Here is a 20,091-nt window from a genome sequence, read left to right on the forward strand (position 1 = left end):
GGTTAATTTTTTTTTTTTTTGTGTTTGTTGAGTTTTCTGTTTTAAAAGTTTGATAAATTCTTTTTGCCTGCTGCTTGTTGGGCATGGCCTGTCAGCAACCCTGAAAGTCAAAAGTGGGGGGAAAAAATTACTTTAAAATATTAGTGGTCTGTTTGCACACTTTGGACATGTTAATTTTCATTTTAATTGTTAAGATATTCACCAGGCAGAGTAATGAATGTGCAGAGTTGTCTATTAAGTTTGAAGGGGTAGTTGTGCATCCTGCCAGTGCAGAAACCTGTGAGCAGAGTAAAAGCAGGCTCAAAAACCACAGGGCAGCAGAATGGTTTATTAATTTCATTATTTAATTCATTATGTTTCAGTCTTGGGCCATATCTAAGAATTCTGCTGGTTTTCCCCCAATAAATGATTTGTACAGCTGTTGTTATTAAGTCCCTCCTTTCCCAGACACTTCCAAGCACTTGGCTTTCCTTATGCAAACAAAATTCTGCAGCAATGCTCATCTAAGTGTGCTTCAATTCCTATCTGTGTTCTTCTGCAGAACCAAATATTTTCATTTTCAATGGAGTAGTGCTTGTCAAACCTCCAGGAGACATCAGGATCTTCCTTTTCCTCTGTGGTTATTAAGCAAAAGAGCAGAGAAAATCCTTCTACCAAAGTTCTCATTTAAATCACTGCTGAAATCTGGGATTGAAAGGGTCTTGTCCAAGGCTGTTTTTGTTCTTTAATGGAGCCTGAATGAAAGCCCAGAGCTGAGGCACAAGTACAAATATGAGATGTGGAAATAGTGCCCTGCAATGCATCCTACTGAGCTTTCCAGCACAGAGCAGTGGTTACTGGTGATGGAAAAGCATCAAGCAATGCTTCTGATTAAAATGGGTGTGAAGCTGCACGGTTTGGGCTTGGCTTGGCTCATCCCCAAAGCTCCAAAGCACTGGATCCAGTGGCCAAGCCTGGCCCCAGCCTCACTTCCAGAGCCATTACAAGATTTAGATATTTCATATTATACTAGCAATATATTAAGATAAATTAAATCTTAGATTTCATGTGTATCATTAAAAAAGGGGGTGGGGAGAGAAAGGGGAGGAAAGGTTGCATTAACATTGTGTTGTAAATTTAATGCAGCTCCAGATGCCTGAAGAGTTGTGGTTTTTTTACAATAATTCTTTAGTTTGGAGAGCAACACCAGCTGCCTTGTGATCCTCTTGCCTTCCTTATTTAACCAGATGCAATGATTTTGTGCTGTTGAAAACTATGTTTTACATCAAAAGTTAAGGAATGTGTGATCATTATTTTAATGAGGTTTTTGTTCCCCCTGTAGTAACATGATTTTATTGTGAATCACTTCTTCAATGTCTGTCAGTGGCTAAAGCAGGGAAAGAGACTCTTTCTAGAACTAAAGGAAAGGGAATATTTCTAGAACTAAGGGGTACTTTCATAGTTACTTGATGGCTGCCCAAAACCCACAGGGATCAAGCAGTATGTCCTTGTGAATTTAACTGAAAAAAAATATTGGTTATTTATAAATTAAAATGTTTCCAAATAAAGCTGATGGGTGGAAAACTGAGGCAAAAATCATCCCAAAATTACTTATTTAAACAGAGGGTTTGAGTTCAGCTCCTCTGCAAATTGAGTTTACATGGATATTGTTAGTCAGGGCTGTGTTCTCAGTGAGGGATTCTCCCAGGAATGGAACTTAAAAATAAAACCCCCAAAAACTATGCCCTCCATTTAATGAGGAATTCTCCTGCAGAACTTGATTGAAGCCCAGTGATACTTTAATGGTAACGAGTGGTGTGTGAAGGGGGGACAATAATTCCGTAGAATTAAGCTGAGGCTCTTCAGCTGAGACCCGGTGCTCACACATTAGGCTCCTGTTGGTTGGGAATCCTGTTTCCTCCAGGAGCACAGGGATTAAACAGGGAGGGGTAGCAGGCAGCAGACATTGGTTCTAACAGTGATCAGCTTTGAACCAATGTCCTTTCTTAGGAGCAAAATGAGAAAGGTCAGTGATTGCCCCCTGTTTTCAGCAGAAAACATGACATGGAATGTTTCCTGGCAGGTACCCCCACTCCTCTAGATGCTCTAGGGAGAAAGAGAAAGGAAAAATAACAAGGTGCACCCCTGGGGAGGTTTCCTTCCTGACCTCGGAGTGGTTGGATCAGTTCATCATCAGGCACGTGCGCAGAGCTGGCTGGGGCTGGGATTTCACCCAGCTCACTCTAATCCAGAGCTCTGAGGGCTCTGTGGCACTCAGGGACATGGAAAATGATGGAGAGGGGTGGGATGATATTGGGAGTTAGGAATGAAGGCTGCAGGAAGCAAAAAAGGATGGCAAGGATAAAACATCACTGCTCTAAATGAGAATCCTGTTCAGGCTGCTGGGGAAGGAAAGTGCCAGAGACTCCTGTGGTCAGGCTGGGATATGGACAGGGATCACTGAGCTGCTGGTAGAGGTGAACACTACATGGAACAAGCATGATGGGAGACTAATTTCCCAGGCAGAGATTGCAAAACAAATGCAGCTGCTGTCAGCAGAGCCTGGGCCTGTTCCTGGGGGGGGCAGATTTCTTCATCGGGTACTGACTGGCCCAACAAAAGGTGATGTTATTTTATATTCTGAGTGAGTAAGGGAAGGACTGACTCAATTGCAAGAGAAAAAGTACTCAAGGAGCTTAATGTGCTCAGATCTGAAAGCCAAATATCCATGGGGAAAGAGAGTTCCCAGAGTGATGTCTCATCCATTAAAAACAAACTACAGATGAGATCCACTCAGCCTCAGACTGCCAGCACAAAGGAGGCAGATTTGTTGTGTTGGGCCCCTCTGAATTCTTGTTTGGGTACAATACACTGGATTAACTACAGCCAAAGGAGAGCAAAATGACATTGGAACAGGTGCAGGAATGGGTCATTAAGGGGACAGGGGCAGGACAAGAGCTTGGCTCAAATACTTGCACTGGGGAGGGGTGGAACTGCTCTCTGAAATTACCCTCAGGAAGGTCAGGAAGGGAAATAATAATGTTAGAGCTAATGTTAAGTACAAACTGACTAGGAATAAATTTAGGCTGTGAGCCATAAATTCCCTCATCACCAGGCTTTAAAACAAGACGAGTGTCAAAGGCAGAAGGTGGAAATGGCTGCAAATGATTTTAGGAAAGCAGCTCCATGGTTTGTCTGTGGATAACAGCAGCAGACAAGGTGTCAGTGACCCAGGAGTGGTGTCCAAGCCTGTGTCCCAAGAACCTTCAGCTTCCCTGGGTGAAGGTAGGGTGCCCAGTTTGCTGTCAGCCCCCTGTCTGCAGGATCAGGCTTGTGGAGAGGATTTCCCAAAGAATTCCATGGAAGTTTTGAGCAGAGCGAGGCTGCTGGCATTTTCCACATTGTTTATCTTATTCCCAATCCAACTCTGAGGCAAACCCATCATATCCAGGCTCTCCTCCTGTGTTACTCCCTCAACCAAAATTCCTGTTGACATCAATGGGAGCTCTGTCCAAATCCAGGCAGCAGGATGAGGCCTGACATCTTTCCTTCCACTCAACTGGATAATAATAATAATAATAATAATAATAATAATAATAATAATAATAATAATAATAATAATAATAATAATAATAATAATAATAATAATAACAGGGTGGGGTTTTTTTGAAAAGTTAAAATAACATGGTGCTGTGACTAGAGAGTTACAAGGGAAAGTGCATCAGGAATGCAATATTGTTTCCAGATGTACAATGTCATAAAGAATTTTTTCCACACTTGGAATGGTAACAGGAATTTTTTGAGAGAGATCATTTACACAGTGATGAGATATGTTACATGTAAGTAAATGCCTGTATGCCTGGAATGTTTGTACCATATGTCTAAATAGGTGTCTGTGACTGATACAGATTTTATATCTGAGGATGTGAATGGATTTGCATATCTCTGATTTGAAGAGCAGCACACTTTAGAATATAAAAATACTGATATAACACAGCTAGGGGAGGGAAATTTGTAGTACCCAGGTGAAGGTTTGTAAAGAAACCCAACCCCCTGAGCTGTGCAGGGAGGTGAAAGAGGGGCAGCAGGGCTCAGAGAAGCCGAGTTTAAAGTGTTAAAGACACTTTGGCTGGATGTCACGGGAGGTGAACCCTCCCTGTGGGTTCTGAGCAAGGATTGCATTACAGAAATCCACCTGGGAAACAAAAATAATGTGGATACAGCTCCAGCATTTCCCCAGGACTGCTGGGGAACCACAGCTTTATGGCTGTGGCCTCTCAGCTGATAAGAAGACCTTTGCAGATTGACAGGGAGAACCTCAAGGAGCGTGAAAACAGCTTAGAATCCTCAATTCCCCCGGTGTTCTGAGGGAGATGGGGTCTGTGTTTGGAAGGATGAAGGAATAACACATTGTCCTCTCTACTTCTTGCTTGCTTGCTGTGCTCTGAAACCTCAGCAGAGGTTACAGTTTGGTCCAGCTTTTGGGTGGCACAAAATCTTAAGTTTTTAGCTGTCTGTGCCTAAAATTTGGCCCTCAGCCTCACTTACCAGAATCCACGGCCTACATGACCTATTTTGTTGTTCTCAGATCATTCCCTTTAGATTAAATTTTGCATTAACAACTGGTGTTAGGTAAAAGATCATCCACAGAGAATAGGCAAAGAAGCCAAATTATCATACACGAGAAGTGGTGGCATCAGGGCAGGAGAAGAAAAACTCACCAGAACCATTTGCCAGCACTGTGGGCAAAAGTCAGAATTTAAATCTCCAGGGAAGTTTGCACATCACCTTTCATCAGCTCTAAATTCAGGGTTTTTTAAAAAGAGCTTGGACTATTTTACGACGTTGGGAGAACAAGTGTGGTTGATAAATACGTGTTCAGGAGGGTATTGGCAAAAGTGCATAGAAATGGTTAACAAGGTAATGGTAAGAAATGTTGACCTTGATTTGTTTAGCTAAGATGTAAAGATTTTTGAAGGTCAAAGGTGTTCTTGTGTAGTGTTTTGGAGTCTAACTGTGTCTGACCCTCTAACATTAAGCTGCTGTGGCCTGCAGTTTTGAAGAGTGAAGCAAACCAGGGGGAAAGAGGGAAGGGGGAGAGAACAGGAAATGGAGTGAGGTGTTTCAGGAAGTTGTCAGGAGTTGACTGATTGATTCCAGATGGAAAGGGTCACCCTTCATGACCCAGGAAATACTCACTGGGGGAAAGCAGTTGGCTTGTGAAAGGGAAGGGCCTGGGAGTTAGAGACCATGGTGGAATGCACATTCCTCCTCCTTTTATCCATAAAACATTGGCTTTTAATCTCCAGAATAAAACAATTGTATTGTGATCTCCATCAGGCAAGAGGGAACAGCTGGGGCAAAGTGAAGAAATTCAGTCATTTTGATGTCCATGTTCTCACATGTCCTTTTTCTACACCGTGGATGAGGAGTTGGGTGGTGGTGGTGGTGTAGCAATGACAAAGATCTCTGCTGAAATTCAGGTTACAGCAAAAAAGGTCCCAAACTTTGAGAAGGTTCTGCTCCACATCTGAACTTTGCATCTTATCCTGTCCATGAGAATGCTCTGTTTATTCACCCTGGCTCCCAGCCTGTGACAGGCCAAGTGGCTCTGGCCCTCCTGTCATGGATGGGAGAGGTGGATAAAAATGGAGCCACACATGGAGAGAGGTCTGGAAGTGCATCTTCCATTCCTGCTGGCTCAGGGAGTAGAGGATGCTCAGCACTTGTCTTCTGGACTGCTTCTTGCCATTACTCTGCCATTGCTGTGGGGGTCTCTACATCTCCTACCAAAATGTGGCCCTTGTGTTGTGCACAACCCAAATGGTGATTCCAACACTGACCTCTGCTCTGGGACAGGGACAGAACCAGGCAACAGCTGGAGCTGTGCCAAGGACGGTCAGGCTGGAGACCATGAAAAGGTTGGGGATCAGGGAAAGGTTGGATTTTGGGAAAGGCTCTTCCCCCAGAGGTGCTGGCAGTGCCCAGGCTCCCCAGGGAATGAGCACGGCCCCGAGGCTGCCACAGCTCCAGGAGGGTTTGGAAAGGGGTGCCCAGGGTGGGATTTTGGGGTGTCTGTGCAGGGCCTGGGGTTGGACTGGATGATCCCAGTGGGTCTCTTTTCCACTCAGGACATTCCATGACTCTATTCTATGTGTGAACACTTGAAGTCTGCCTCTGTTCTCTTCCTGAGAGCAAGTGGGTGTGTATTTACCCACTCGTGTAAGTGAGCTCAGAGATGTCTCTATTCCAAAGTGCAACTGTATATACAAGACACACTTTTTATTTACATTTGGTTGCAATTTAAACACTTGTCGTAAATATCTCAGACACTGGAATAACTCAGGCCTATTTCCCTTTGCCACAGAGTGTTCTGGGCTGGCCAGTGAGAGACTAAAATTTATTTCCATTGTTGAAGGGAAAATAATGAAGTGCATCTGAGTGGGCTCAGCTATGTCATGAGGGAAACGTTCCCTTTGGATGGAGTCACACCCCACCCTAATGGGAATGAGGAAATCAGTTGGCACACAAAAGCAACACATTCTGTGACAAGAATGCTTGAGAAGTACAAGAGTACAGGATGACAAGAGCCTTTTGGAATGAATTAGAGTTGTCTCGAGAAAGAAAGTATTCTTTAAGCTCGCCTAAGCCTGGGGAGGGCAAGGTCTCTCCTGCTCTGTGCTGGATAGAGTTTTATCAACAATTAGAGCTTGACATTCTCTTACCTCAGCTGTGACATCTGAGGCTGTGAAAATCCATGAACACATGCAGGGTTTGACTCTCCATGGCTGTGCTGTACTCTAGGTGTGGCAGTGGGATGGAATTAAGCTCATTTACACCAACTAATGGTCAAAACCAGTCAATCAGAAGGCATCTTCTTTCAGGAGTTAAAACACTTGTTTTTCCCAAAAGTTTGTGGTTTGAAGTCACATATCTTTATCTGGATTGATGGGATTTAGAGCTTTGGATACTGTAAAAACTAAAATGAGATTAATTAATATATACAGTTATTTCCTCTAAGAATTCAGATTGGAACCCAGTCATGGAGGTTGATGTTTAAAACCTGTTCTTGGTTTGGGGTGCTCAGGCTCAGATGATTTTTCAGGAGGCACCATATCAAACCCAGGCATGATATTAGGTCCTGTTTTCATGGAGTTTCCATCCTGCAGGAGCTGGGTCATTTTACAGTGAGACTTCTATACAGCCCACAGGATGCTGTGTTAAATGCAATTAATGCACTGAATGAAGGGTGAAAATATTTTTTCCCCTTCTTAAACCCCTGCAGTGTGTCCTGCCATTTTACAAAACAAGGGTGTAAAGTTTAGCCGAACTGAATAATTAACCCTTAACAAGTTGAATTTCAAATAAATTGTTTACCTGGCTGTTTTCTCCTTCTCTTTCTAAACATCCAGGTGGTGCTATCAACAACAGTGAACGTGGATGGGCACGTGCTGGCAGTGTCTGACAACATGTTCGTGCACAACAACTCCAAGCACGGGCGGAGAGCAAGAAGACTCGACCCCTCAGAAGGTGGGACTTTTGTCTGCAGAGCAGAGAAGAAATTACCCATTCTTCCATTTCTGTTTGTTTTCAGGAGGGAAGGAGAGCTAAGGGGGAATTGCAGAGCCTCAGGGGGTTTGGGGAAGGCAGAGGCAGGAAAACAGTGTCTACTGCATGCAAAATATGATCCTCCTCACATCTAAGGGACTGACTCCCCATCCCCCTGCAATTTATTAATTAGTATGTACTGCAAAGATGAAAAACACAGAAACACTAAGTATTATCTAAATTTCAGCCCTCTCATTCAGCTGGGATAGATTTGATTTCAGGCAAATTAGGCAAGATGACATCTTAGTTAAACAGAGCCGTTCCAGCACAAGATGTGTATGAAAAAGTGTCACTGGTTCCCTTAAACAAACTGTGCACGGAGCCTAACGATGCGCAGAGGGAGCTGACACTAATTGATGTGAGTTTGTTTGGCTAAGCCAGACTCATGGCCAGCTCCAGGATGGGTTGGGGACTGTATTCAAGCAATTACAAATTCTTGTATCTGTTAAGTTTCAAAACGTTCGGCCCCTCCTCTCCCTCTTCGTTCCCAAAACATTCCACCTCCCTCATGCAGACAGTGCTCAAAACTGACTGGAAAATGCTGGAAAGTGCTATCAGTGCCTGCTTTTCCCTCTCCTGCAGCCACTGAAAGTGAGAAGAGCTGGTGATGTTAGTAGAAAAGACAAGCAAGGATATTATTTCATTATAATGTTTTGCTGCCCCACTTCTTAACTGTGCCCTGTATCAACCTAAAAGAAGAATTAATGAACTGGAAGAAAATGATTGAATCAGTAAAGAATTCGGAATGGTGTTAATTCTCCCCCAGCGGGCAGTGAAATGGTAGAAGGAAAATCCCAGGATTCCTAGCCTAGGAAGCCATCCAGTTTTTCCTTGACTGATTGGATGTGATTGACTGGCTGTTCAAAGGAGTCTCATGTTTTTGGAGCACTGCCAAAGTTCCCCTCCACCTCTGACCCTGTCAACATTGGGAATGGAGTGATGGATTGACTTTGGTTATGGCCTGGAAACCATATTGGGTTCCTGATGGGATGCATAGTCCATAGGCCTTGAGCATATGGAAGAGAGAAATAAAAAAAATAAAAAAATAAAGGCCCCATAAAATCAGGAAAATTATTATAAATTATCTCCTGATATGAATTGGAGGAGACATTTGATATTCCCATATCTTCTTTCACCCATTGATAAATGTAATGAATGTGACTGTACCTTTTTTTCCAGAGGGTTTGTGTCTGTGGGATCCTATGCTAATCAGTGGGTGTTATTTTGGTTTTTTTTAAGCAGCCTCTGCACAATCATTTAAGCATCTCATTTTTACACCCACTACAGTTGGCCTATTAGGCTTTAATGACACGATGTTAAGTGCCAGTAATGAATAGGCAAGTAATTAACACTTGCAAGGCAGAAAGCACTTATTTATTTATTTATTTATTTATTTATTTCTCAGCATACTGGGGTTTGTGGAGTGGTGAGAAGCCTCAATGGGTGAATGGCTGGAAGGGACTTGTTCCTAGGCCTCTGCTAGCAGTGGGAACTCAGGAATTCCCAGGTGTGGATGGGTGGAGCTGCTCTCCACCAGTGATGCAGGTTTTGCATCACTTGGGATGTTTGATACTTACAGGAATTGCTCCAGGGATTTACAGCCAGGCCTCAAAGCTGTTGGGAGGATGAAAACAGACACCTTCAAGAGCTGTTTTGATGGTTTTTTTGTTCTGTGCAGCCACGCCCTGCATCAAAGCCATCAGCCCAAGCGAGGGCTGGACCACGGGGGGAGCCATGGTGATCATCATCGGGGACAACTTCTTCGATGGGCTGCAGGTGGTGTTTGGGACCATGCTGGTGTGGAGCGAGGTGGGTACAGCTGCCCCCGTGCCCCTGAGCTGGGGAGACTTCCCTTTTGTGAGGAGGAACGGGGTTAATTCCTGTTCCTGTTCCGTGCTGTGAGGTGGGACACAGAAGCTTGTGTGAAGGGAGTTTATGGAATGTGTTTTCCTTTCTCTGTGATATTATTGAATGATACCCAGAATGGAACTGAACAATTCTAGGTGTCTATAAAATCAAAGACATTATTAGAAATTGTCTTCTGATATGAGCTGAAGGAGACATTTGATATTCCCACATCTTTTTTTTACCTACTGATGAACTTAATGAATGCTACTCTACCAATTTTTCCGCAGGGTTTATTATTTAAACAGGTTTATTTACATAAGCAAAGGTTGAGAAATAAAGAAAGGGTTTAAGTTTAGGAAGGAGAAAAAAAATCCATCTGGGCCCAGGAATAAGCCATCAATTAACCAATGGGCTTAACAGTACAAGTTTCTTGATGACAATTCATCCTAAAATGTGTGATCCTCTCCCTGGAAGCGAGGATCTAACCGAGGTGTATCCCTCTGCTGATCTATAGTGATAATTTTTTTAAAAAGAGATTTTACTGAGGCCTGTGATGGTAGGACAAGGGGGAATGGTTTTAAAGTGAACAAGGGTAGAATTGGAAATGAGGATGACATTTTTTAGGGTAGGCTCTGGTACAGGTAGCCCAGAGAAGCTGTCGCTGCTGCATCCCTGGAAGTGTGCAAGGTTGAACAGGACTTGGAGAAATCTGGGATAGAGAAAGGTGTTCACTGGGGGTGGGACTGGATGGTCTTTAGGGGTCCTCCCAACCCAAACTTTTCTGTAATTTACTGGTGAAGTGAAAGGATAGAGCAGAGCCCTGATGGTGCTGTCGTGTTGCCGTTCCCAGCTGATCACACCTCACGCCATCCGCGTGCAGACGCCGCCCCGGCACATCCCCGGCGTGGTGGAGGTGACATTGTCCTACAAATCCAAACAGTTCTGCAAAGGAGCACCAGGCAGGTTCATTTACACAGGTGGGTGCCTGGGATTTGGGCTGCAGGAGCTGTGTCAGTGACTGGTATTGGTTTGAATTAATTAATTTGTTAATTAATTTACCCTGTTACTTGTCCAAGGCCACTCTGGCAGTGGTGACACATGGGGGAGATTTCATAAGGCATTTTTACTCCACATTAATATTTTTCCCAACTGCTGTCACAACATGGGTCTGCCTACAGAATATACAACCAAATATTTACATTCAGCCTGATTATATTTGACCTTTTCTTTCTTTTTTATTTTTCTTTTTTTGGAAGGAATCACACTAAGATTGTTTGAAACTATTGGAAAGATTAATATAAAAATTAGCTGCACATTTCAAGGGTAAATCTAACTGGCACAGTGAGGCTGTTGTGGGAGCTCACTGTGTCCTGTAATGTGTCTTAATGTGTCTTTGGGCTTCTGCAAAGTGTGCTGTGCTGGCACTGCTGCACTTCTGGGGCTCTCAGTGCTTCCACTCCCAAGTGTTCTCACTCAGGGCTGCTGCAACCCAGCCATCAGCCTCCTCTCCTCACCAGAATGGGATGTGTGGACTCTTCCATAAGGTTCCCACATGGAAAACTTCCTGTAGGAGTGAAGCCAGCAGGGTTCTGTAGACATGGAACGATGTGCTGGGGAGTAGAGCAAAAGCCCAGACAAATGGCTCGCTGGAGGGGAATGGCAGTGGCTGAACTAACTTTAGCAGCTGAAGGAAGAGATGAAATACTACAAATGAGAGAGAAAAGCCTGTTTTTAAATTACCACATAAGGAGCTGCAAGGAATGGGAGCGATGGATTAGCCTGGAAAATAAAACTTTATTAGTGAAAATAACAAAAGGTGACAACCACAGTTTACAGAGGCAGATTCCATGGACTCGTGGGCAGGGCAAGCACAGCCAGGCATGGGGGCATCTGAGGGCAAAGGTCCCATCCCAAATGTGAACCCAGAACCTTATCAGCAAAGGGTCCTGATCCAACAGACATAAAGAACTGGAAAGCTGAGCCAATGTAGGACAGTCCTGACAGCATGCTGGCTCCCAGGGACCCACAGTTCCCACTGTCACCCAGCTAGGTGCCCCCCCTCAGTCTGCTGTCCACCATGGGTCTGAGGTCAAAACCCTCTCTGAAAGCATCTGAGGTAAAAATCTTGACAGGATGAGATCCCACAACCACACCCAAGCACTTGTTCCCTGCGTGTGCCTTCATCTGGTGAGGATACAGGTTGCACACACATCCCTGTTCTGAATTGCTTTCATTTCATCAGCTGCTCCTGGAATAAAAAGACATTTGCTCTCTGCTGCTAATCTTGCTGTAGCCTCATCTTCTGCTTTTAATATGACACAAATTCAAATTCTCTGCTGCTGTAAGTGGTTCCGTTATAGTTCCCTTGGCTTTAATAACACACCCGTTTATGCCAGCTGAGGGCACGTCTGTAGGCTTTCCTAGTTCAGCTTTGATCACAGCTCTGCATTTACTTTGTCACAGAGATGCTAACCTGGAAATGTGTATATCAGGGAGATTTGGAACATAATTTTCCTTGCTGAGCAGAAATCCTCCAGGGGTTACCTTGTCAGAGCAAAGCAATATAAAATCATCTGTGGGAGAGGCTGGGCTCTGGGTTGTGCTATATCAGCCTCTGTGCCAGGATCCAGAGATGGGAAGGTGCTGGTTTGCTAAATCTTGTAAGGAGACTGGAGCTCTTGTTTTCTGCTTGTGAGAAACAACATTTACAAGGATGCAGAGAGCTCCATAAATTGGAAGAGTGAGTTCCCTTGGACAGAAAAAGCTGAGGTGACAGAGCATTTCCTGCTGTCACTGCTTTAGCCTGTGAAAGGCATGGGGAAACAGAGAATTCCAGGATCTGAGGGGGCTGACAGGAAAACCAGAGGGAGACCTTTCATCAAGGTCTGTAGTGACAGGACAAGGAGTAATGCGTTCAAACTGAAAGAGGGGAAATTTAGGTGAGATTTACTGAAGAAATTCCTCCCAGTGGAGTGGTGAGGACCTGGCACAGGTTGCCCAGAGAAGCTGTGCCTGCCCCGTCCCTGGGAGTGTCCAATGCCAGGCTGGACAGGCTTGGAGCATCCAGGACAAGTGGAAGGTGTGACTGCCCATGGCAGCAGGATAGAACAAGAGGATTTTTAAGGTCCCTTCCAGCCCAAACCATTCCATGACTCAAACTTTAGTGTCACAGGTGCCTTTTCTCTGTTAACACCTTAAAGGTTGGGCAGCCCACTGCAAAAACTGCTCTCCCTCTGCCACAGCTTTATGGGTTCAGGATATTTCTAGAGATATGCAGACTTTGATTTTCCTGTTTTCCCTGTGCTGTGCTTTGTGGGGTGAGTCCAAGGTGAGCTGCAGAGCTGTGCTGAGGCCCTTGTGTCACAGCGGTCACAAGGGTTGCAGGATGGAGAGGCGAGAATGTTGACCTCATGTTCAGAAAGCTTGATTTATTATTTTATGATATATATTACATTATGACTATGCTAAAAGGAATAGAGAGAAAAGTTCTCAGAAGCTAGCTAAGCTAAGAATAGAAAAGGAATGAATAATAAAGATCCGTGTCTCAGCAGAAAGCGAGACCCAGCTCTGCCGTGAGTGGTCAGTAAATCCAAACATCCACCCGAGACCAATCACACATCCACCTGTTGCATTCCACAGCAGCAGATAACCATTGTTTTGTTGCTGAGGCCACAGCTTCTCAGAAGGGGGAAAAATCCTAAAGAAAGGATTTTTATGAGAAGATGTCGGTGACACCCTTGGACATGGCCCTTTCCCAGATCTGCCAGGGTGAGACCAGCAGAGGCTGCTCCACTCAGGGTCCATCTGCACCCTCCTCCTGCAGCATCTGATGTGCTGGGATGGGTGGGGGGACAGTGACCCCTCCCAGTGCCTGCACTGCTGGCAGGGTGTCACAGCCAGGCCCTGCAGACAGGGCCAGATGCAGCCACGGGCCATGGAAGAACCTGCTCAGCTGTGAGAATTCTCCTTCCCCTCCTATCCCAGCAAGTCAGAATATGCGTTTAAGGTAAAAAACACAGCTTTTGAGGGGTAAAGAACATCAAAGAAAGGGCATTGTCCAGACTCTGAGCCTCACATAAACAAAGTCAGGTAGTTGGTGACACATTTAGATCCATCCTTACTCTTATACAACAAATCTGTTGTTAAAACAATTTTGCTAGGGAGAGGTTTACAGGCTCACTGATAATTTAGCTTATTCCCTAGATGGCTTCTCTTTTTGTGCATAAATTATCTCATGCCATGCCCAGATTTTTAAACTCTTTTGGGAAGTTAAAGAGACCCCTTAAGCCTGAAACTCTGGATTTGAGGTTTGCCAATGGGATTTTGGACTTGAGTCCATTTTCTGAGGGGTTTCATGTCAGACATCTGATTTCTAGGAAACAATGAAGAGCCTGCTTGTGTGTCAGACCCCTTTATGGTCTCTGAATCCATGAACCCCAAAGAATTTGGACATAATTCCAGCATATTTCTATGTAATACACAGATAAATCACTCCTGACTCAGCAGCTCTTTCCTCAGTGGAAGCAGAATTATTGGGAAGCCGCTTAAACTTGCTGGTGGATTCTTCATCTTTGGCCTCCACTTGGCAAGGTGCAATTTACTCCTCCAAATACTTGGTACTGGTTTTTCACAGGATTTCACAACAGAGATATTTTTGTTCCATTAATGAGTAAAACCAGTAGTGGGCAATTTTGTTGCAGGCTGTACAGAAAACCTTTGTGCTGAAAGACATAATGTACACATTGATTCAGGATGGCTGAGTCCTGTGAACAATTCAGCATTGTTGGGAAATGATTTGCTGCTGTTGATCTATCAGGATGGAACTGTCCATGTCAATCCATTGGAAAAATGTTTGTTGAATAATAGCCAGCTTCTTCTTCCTGAATTAGCATTTTGCATATTCCCACTAGCTATTTTTAGTAAGTTTATATATATTTGAATCCCTGTATATTTCACATGTTTGAATTTCTATATATTTCACATTTCTTTAGCTTTAGCTATATCACTTAAATGAATAGATTTGTGATCAAGAAGAGAAATGCCACATAATGATGAGAGAATTGGCCTCTAATTCTCAGGATTATTGGCAAAATAGCCCACCCCCCAAAAACTCATCTTCCCAAACGGGATGTAGATTCTGTGGCTGTTGAAATGTGTATTATTAAACTCCTTGAGCAAACCAGAATGGCTCCCAGTGGAGAGCAAAGACATTCTAAGTATAGCCAAGACTAAATTCTCAGGTCTGGGTTTTCTCTGCTCAATTCCCACTTGATTATCTCCTGTAATATTTAAACTTCATGCCATGCCATAATTATTTAATAAAAAGTAAATATAAAATGTATCTCAGTGGTGAATGTGACCTTTTACCTTCATGGTGTTACACCAAAGGCAGGCAGGGACAAACAGGGAACAGAGATAAACAGGGAACCTGGATCAGTGTAAAAGTCTGCCTCTTCTGGTGCTCCTGTGTTCTCCTGTGAGGTGCTCAGGATACTTTGGATCATTCAGTAAGAACCATCAGCATCTCTTGTAATCAGGGGTTTTCAGCTGTGCCAGTGCCAGTTATTTTTAAAAAAGATTTTTTTCCCCTCCCAAAAGAACCACAAATGGTACAGGAAGGTCTAAACCAGCATTGACTGAGGGTAGTGCTAAAGGACTTACATATGTTACTTATTAAATGTGTCATGGAATTCTTCACAGAATCCTCAGCATGAATGTGTCATTTGTACTAAATGTGCATTCTGAAGAATGAGGGAATTCAAAGAAAATCATCCCTGTAACTGTGCTGGTGCTCAGTGGCACTGCTGAGGTGTTGGAGGCAGAGCCTGAGCACACAGAATGCCGCAAGCTGACTTTTGGGTTCTGCACCAGTTTAAATTGGAGTTTGAACAATCAGAAATCCCAGTATTATTGCTGCTGTTTCCTAGCAGAGACTATGAAAGTGTCTGAAGTTTTCTGAAATCATCAGCGGTGCCAGTAGGGCTCTGCCAGCTATTGCTAACTGAGGATCTGGGTCAAAATATCCTGGTTTATCCACCAGAGATTAAGATCATTACAGGGAAGTGGCAGCGTATGCAGAACACACAAGTGGGGAAGGGAATGTGTCTAATGAGTAGCTGTGCCCTACTTCAGGACTGCAGAACATTGGGGGCGTGTGTGGAATGTGTTTATTAGAGGAGCAAACAGGGCTGTCTGATTTCTGGCTCTGCAACCAGCAGGAGAAGACCTGTTCTAGTGTGTATTTGTCTCATAATTTGCTTTATTGCTGTCATGGTTTTGTCCAGAGTGAAACATTAATCTTTAAAGGTGTATTTTGTGACAATGCTGCTGCATCCTGCAAATTATTCATTCAGCCCTTGATAGAGGATGAGAAGGCAGCCAGGGAGGTAGGAGCAGTTTTAAGTGCAGAAGTTGTGATTTCTTTGTTGCCCTGTTGAGACAGAACCTTACAAAAATACATGTTTAGATACAGTGATATAATGTGGTGGGGTTTGATGTTTTCTTTCCAGCTTTAAATGAACCTACCATAGATTATGGCTTCCAAAGACTGCAGAAGGTCATCCCAAGACATCCTGGGGACCCTGAAAGATTAGCTAAGGTAAAATAATTTTAAGCATTTCATTCAGCCCACCAAATGTGTTTTTTCACTTCTAATTCATAAAAGAAACACAATTCCATCTTAAATTACAATCACATCAGAATTCACCAATTAGTTGTAAAACTGGCAAGAATGGGACTGGGTAGAACCCACAGTGATTTTTATATGTTAGAGTTCAAACGGTTTCTGTGTAATTTTGCTGCTAAACTGAATTCAGTGAACGTTCCCAGTTCATTGTCCTTGTGCTCTGCCCTATCCCTGGTGGCACATCCCTGAGCCCAAAGGCTGTGTCCGTGTAAAGGGATGTGCTGAATCCTACACATATTAATGAATCCATGTAAAAGGATGCACTGAACCCTACACAGGTTTATGAGTCCGTGTAAAGGGATATGCTGAATCCTACACATGTTTGTGTGTACGTGCAAAGGGATTTAATGAATCCTAAACACGTTCATGTGTCCATGCAAAGGGATGCACTGAACCCTACACACATTTGTGTGTCCACACAAAGGGATGTGCTGAATCCTACACACATCCATGAGTCCACGCAAAGGGATGCACTGAATCCTACACGTTTGTGAGTCCATGTAAAGGGATGCACTGAATCCTGCACATGTTTGTGCGTCCATTTAAAAGGATGCACTGAATCCTACACACATTAATGAATCCATGCAAAGGGATGCACTGAATCCTGCACATGTTTGTGCGTCCATTTAAAAGGATGCACTGAATCCTACCACATCCATGAGTCCATGCAAAGGGATGCACTGAATCCTACACACATCCATGAGTCCATGCAAAGGGATGCACTGAATCCTACACATGTTTGTGTGTCCATGCAAAGGGATGCACTGAATCCTGCACATGTTTGTGCGTCCATTTAAAAGGATGCACTGAATCCTACCACATCCATGAGTCCATGCAAAGGGATGCACTGAATCCTACACAGATTCATGTGTCCATGCAAAGGGATGCACTGAATCCTACACATGTTTGTGCGTCCATTTAAAAGGATGCACTGAATCCTACACACATTCATGTGTCCACGCAAAGGGATGCACTGAATCCTACACGTTTGTGAGTCCATGCAAAGGGATGCACTGAACCCTACACATGTTTGTGTGTCCACGCAAAGGGATGCACTGAACCCTACACATGTTTGTGTGTCCACGCAAAGGGATGCACTGAATCCTGCACATGTTTGTGCGTCCATTTAAAAGGATGCACTGAATCCTACCACATCCATGAGTCCATGCAAAGGGATGCACTGAATCCTACACAGATTCATGTGTCCATGCAAAGGGATGCACTGAACCCTACACATGTTTGTGAGTCCATGTAAAGGGATGCACTGAACCCTACACGTTTGTGAGTCCATGTAAAGGGATGCACTGAACCCTACACGTTTGTGAGTCCATGCAAAGGGATGCACTGAGTCCCACACACGTTCATGCGTCCATGCCAAGGTTTCCATTGAAGTCCCCGGGGGAGCGGGCTGGTCTGGGGTTTGTCTCTGTTTCTGGCACTGCTGAGGTGCAGCAGGTTCAGGACTCTGGAGAGCTCCGGGTCATGGAGCAGCCCCGCGCTCGGCACGGCTGCGCCGGGGATCGGCTCCCGCTGGCTCCGAACGGACTCATGCTTTGAGGGGCTGCTCTGACCCACTGGGAGGGCTTAAATCCCTCAGGGACCTGGCAAATAACACCTGAGCACAGCACCTGAACGCACCCGGGCTTCAGAGTAACCACACACAAATACTGGAGTCACTTGAGAGAATACTTGCTCATGGTTTAGTTATTTAACTATTCTATTCTATTCTATTCTATTCTATTCTATTCTATTCTATTCTATTCTATTCTATTCTATTCTATTCTATTCTATTCTATTCTATTCCATTCCATTCGTCTATTTATTGTATTTATTTATTTCAGGCTAGTCTATTCTGTCTTATTTAATTTACTATTTTATTTATTTTCCCGTTCTATTTTATTTTACCATTTTATTGTGTTTATTGCAATTAGTTATTTGTTTGTATTTTATTCATTGCATATTTATTTAATTAATTGTATTTTGTATTTATTTTTATTTTCTTATTTATTTTTATTGCTATTTATATACTTTTATTTAATAATTGTAATTTTATTTGTTATATACTTATTTTTATTGTCCTTTTCTTTATACATTTTTATTTCATTTATTATATATTTCATTTATTTTAATTTTTATTTATTTTCTTTATTTATTATATATTTATTTTACTTCATTTTATTGACCAGAGCTTGCCTTTACAACACCTCTTTCCCTGTGCCCCACAGGAGATGCTGCTGAAAAGAGCTGCTGACCTGGTTGAGGCCCTGTATGGGACGCCCCACAACAACCAGGTCAGGCTGCCGGGGGTGGGGGTGCAGCCGGCCCCGGGGGGTACCTGGGGGTTCCCGAGGGGTTCCCAGGAGGTTCCCCAGGGGTTCCCAGGAGGTTCCTGGAGGGTTCCTGGAGGGTTCCCAGGAGGTTCCCAAGAGGTTCCTGAGGGGTTCCTGGAGGGTTCCCAGAAGGTTCCTGGGGGGTTCCTGAGGGGTTCCCAGGAGGTTCCCAAGAGGTTCCTGAGGGCTTCCTGGGGGGTTCCTGGGGGGTTCCTGGAGGGTTCCCAGGAGGTTCCCGAGGGGTTCCCAAGAGGTTCCTGAGGGGTTCTTGGGGGGTTCCTGGGGGGTTCCTGGAGGGTTCCTGGAGGGTTCCCAGGAGGTTCCCGAGGGGTTCCCAGGAGGTTCCCAAGAGGTTCCTGAGGGCTTCCTGGGGGGTTCCTGGGGGGTTCCTGGAGGGTTCCCAGGAGGTTCCTGGGGGGTTCCCGAGGGGTTCCCGAGGGGTTCCCAGGAGGTTCCCAAGAGGTTCCCAAGAGGTTCCCAAGAGGTTCCTGGGGGGTTCCTGGCAAGTTCCCAGGAGGTTCCCAGGGGGTTCCCAGGAGGTTCCCGGGGGTTCCCGTTGCCCCGTTCCTGCCTGAGCTGTGCCCCGCTGTTTCCTTGCAGGAGCTGATCCTGAAACGCGCGGCCGACATCGCCGAGGCGCTGTACAGCGTGCCCCGCAACCCCGCGCAGATCCCCGCGCTGCCCAGCTCCCCTGCCCACAGCTCCATGATGGGCATCAACTCCTATGGCAGCCAGCTGGGCGTCAGCATCTCCGAGTCAGCGCAGGGCAACAACCAGGGTGAGCCCCGGAGCGTTCCTGGAGCTGGAAACCCCAGCCAGTCTCCTTCCCAATCATTTTTCCCAAATCTGATTTCCAGCCTCTCCTTCCCAATCATTTTTCCCAGATCTGATTTCCAGCCTCTCCTTCCCAATAGCTTTTCCCAGATCTGATTTCCAGCCTCTCCTTCCCAATCTCTTTTCCCAGATCTGATTTCCAACCTCTCCCTGTGCCCAGTGGTGCCTTTAGCTCTGGGCATTGCTGGCTGGGGGTCTGTGCACAGATCCCCAGCAGGATGGGGCTGCTGTGGGACGCCTCTTGAGCTGTTTTATTTTCCAACATCAGCCTCATTCCATGGTTATGACAATGGGAAGATGCCACCAGCTCACATCCTAGGCAGCAGACAAAGAACTTGATGCTAAAACTCACTTTAAAAGCTTTTTGGCCAATCACACAAAGCAAAAGCACATTGACAGTAGTTCTATCAAAGGTCAAAACAATGCTTGCTTCTCTGTGCATTGTAAGACTTAAGATACAATGCAAAGAGCTCCATTTTTTAGCTTAGAACTTCCTAAAACCTCACTAGATAAACTTTTCTGTAGCTTAGGGAGTAAGTCTAGACAAGTGTTAGTACACAGACCGTTGTTCTATTTGTCCTTACTTTTCTACTTTTTACATAATTTTTCTGCTGACCAATCTCACGGATACTGCTTAGCTCCAATCACAGTTCTGCTGTCTCTGAGGCCTGCCTTTTGCAGCTTTCCCAAAACCCTCTGATTTTATGGATTCCCACAATTCCCCCTCTTGGTTCACCTAAAAAGAAGCTTTCCCAAAACCCTCTGATTTTATAGATTCCCACACTGGGCATCCCAAAGGGTGGTACT

The 20,091-nt window shown here is 44.6% G+C and overlaps 1 protein-coding gene across 2 annotated transcripts in view; it reads left to right on the forward strand.

The window, feature by feature from the left end:
* Positions 1–20,091, forward strand: part of EBF2 (EBF transcription factor 2) — a 132,089-nt gene that overhangs the window by 99,247 nt on the left and 12,751 nt on the right. The window contains exons 8-14 of one of the 2 annotated variants that reach the window (XM_059490873.1): positions 7,392–7,509; positions 8,189–8,191; positions 9,266–9,396; positions 10,286–10,412; positions 15,945–16,033; positions 18,346–18,411; positions 19,051–19,228. In XM_059490873.1, the coding sequence (XP_059346856.1) occupies positions 7,392–7,509; positions 8,189–8,191; positions 9,266–9,396; positions 10,286–10,412; positions 15,945–16,033; positions 18,346–18,411; positions 19,051–19,228 (712 nt within the window). The remainder of the gene's footprint in view (positions 1–7,391; positions 7,510–8,188; positions 8,192–9,265; positions 9,397–10,285; positions 10,413–15,944; positions 16,034–18,345; positions 18,412–19,050; positions 19,229–20,091) is intronic. The other variant, XM_059490872.1, reaches the window with a different exon arrangement.

Source organism: Ammospiza nelsoni, chromosome 30 (genome assembly GCF_027579445.1).
Source record: "Ammospiza nelsoni isolate bAmmNel1 chromosome 30, bAmmNel1.pri, whole genome shotgun sequence".
Taxonomy (NCBI): domain Eukaryota; kingdom Metazoa; phylum Chordata; class Aves; order Passeriformes; family Passerellidae; genus Ammospiza; species Ammospiza nelsoni.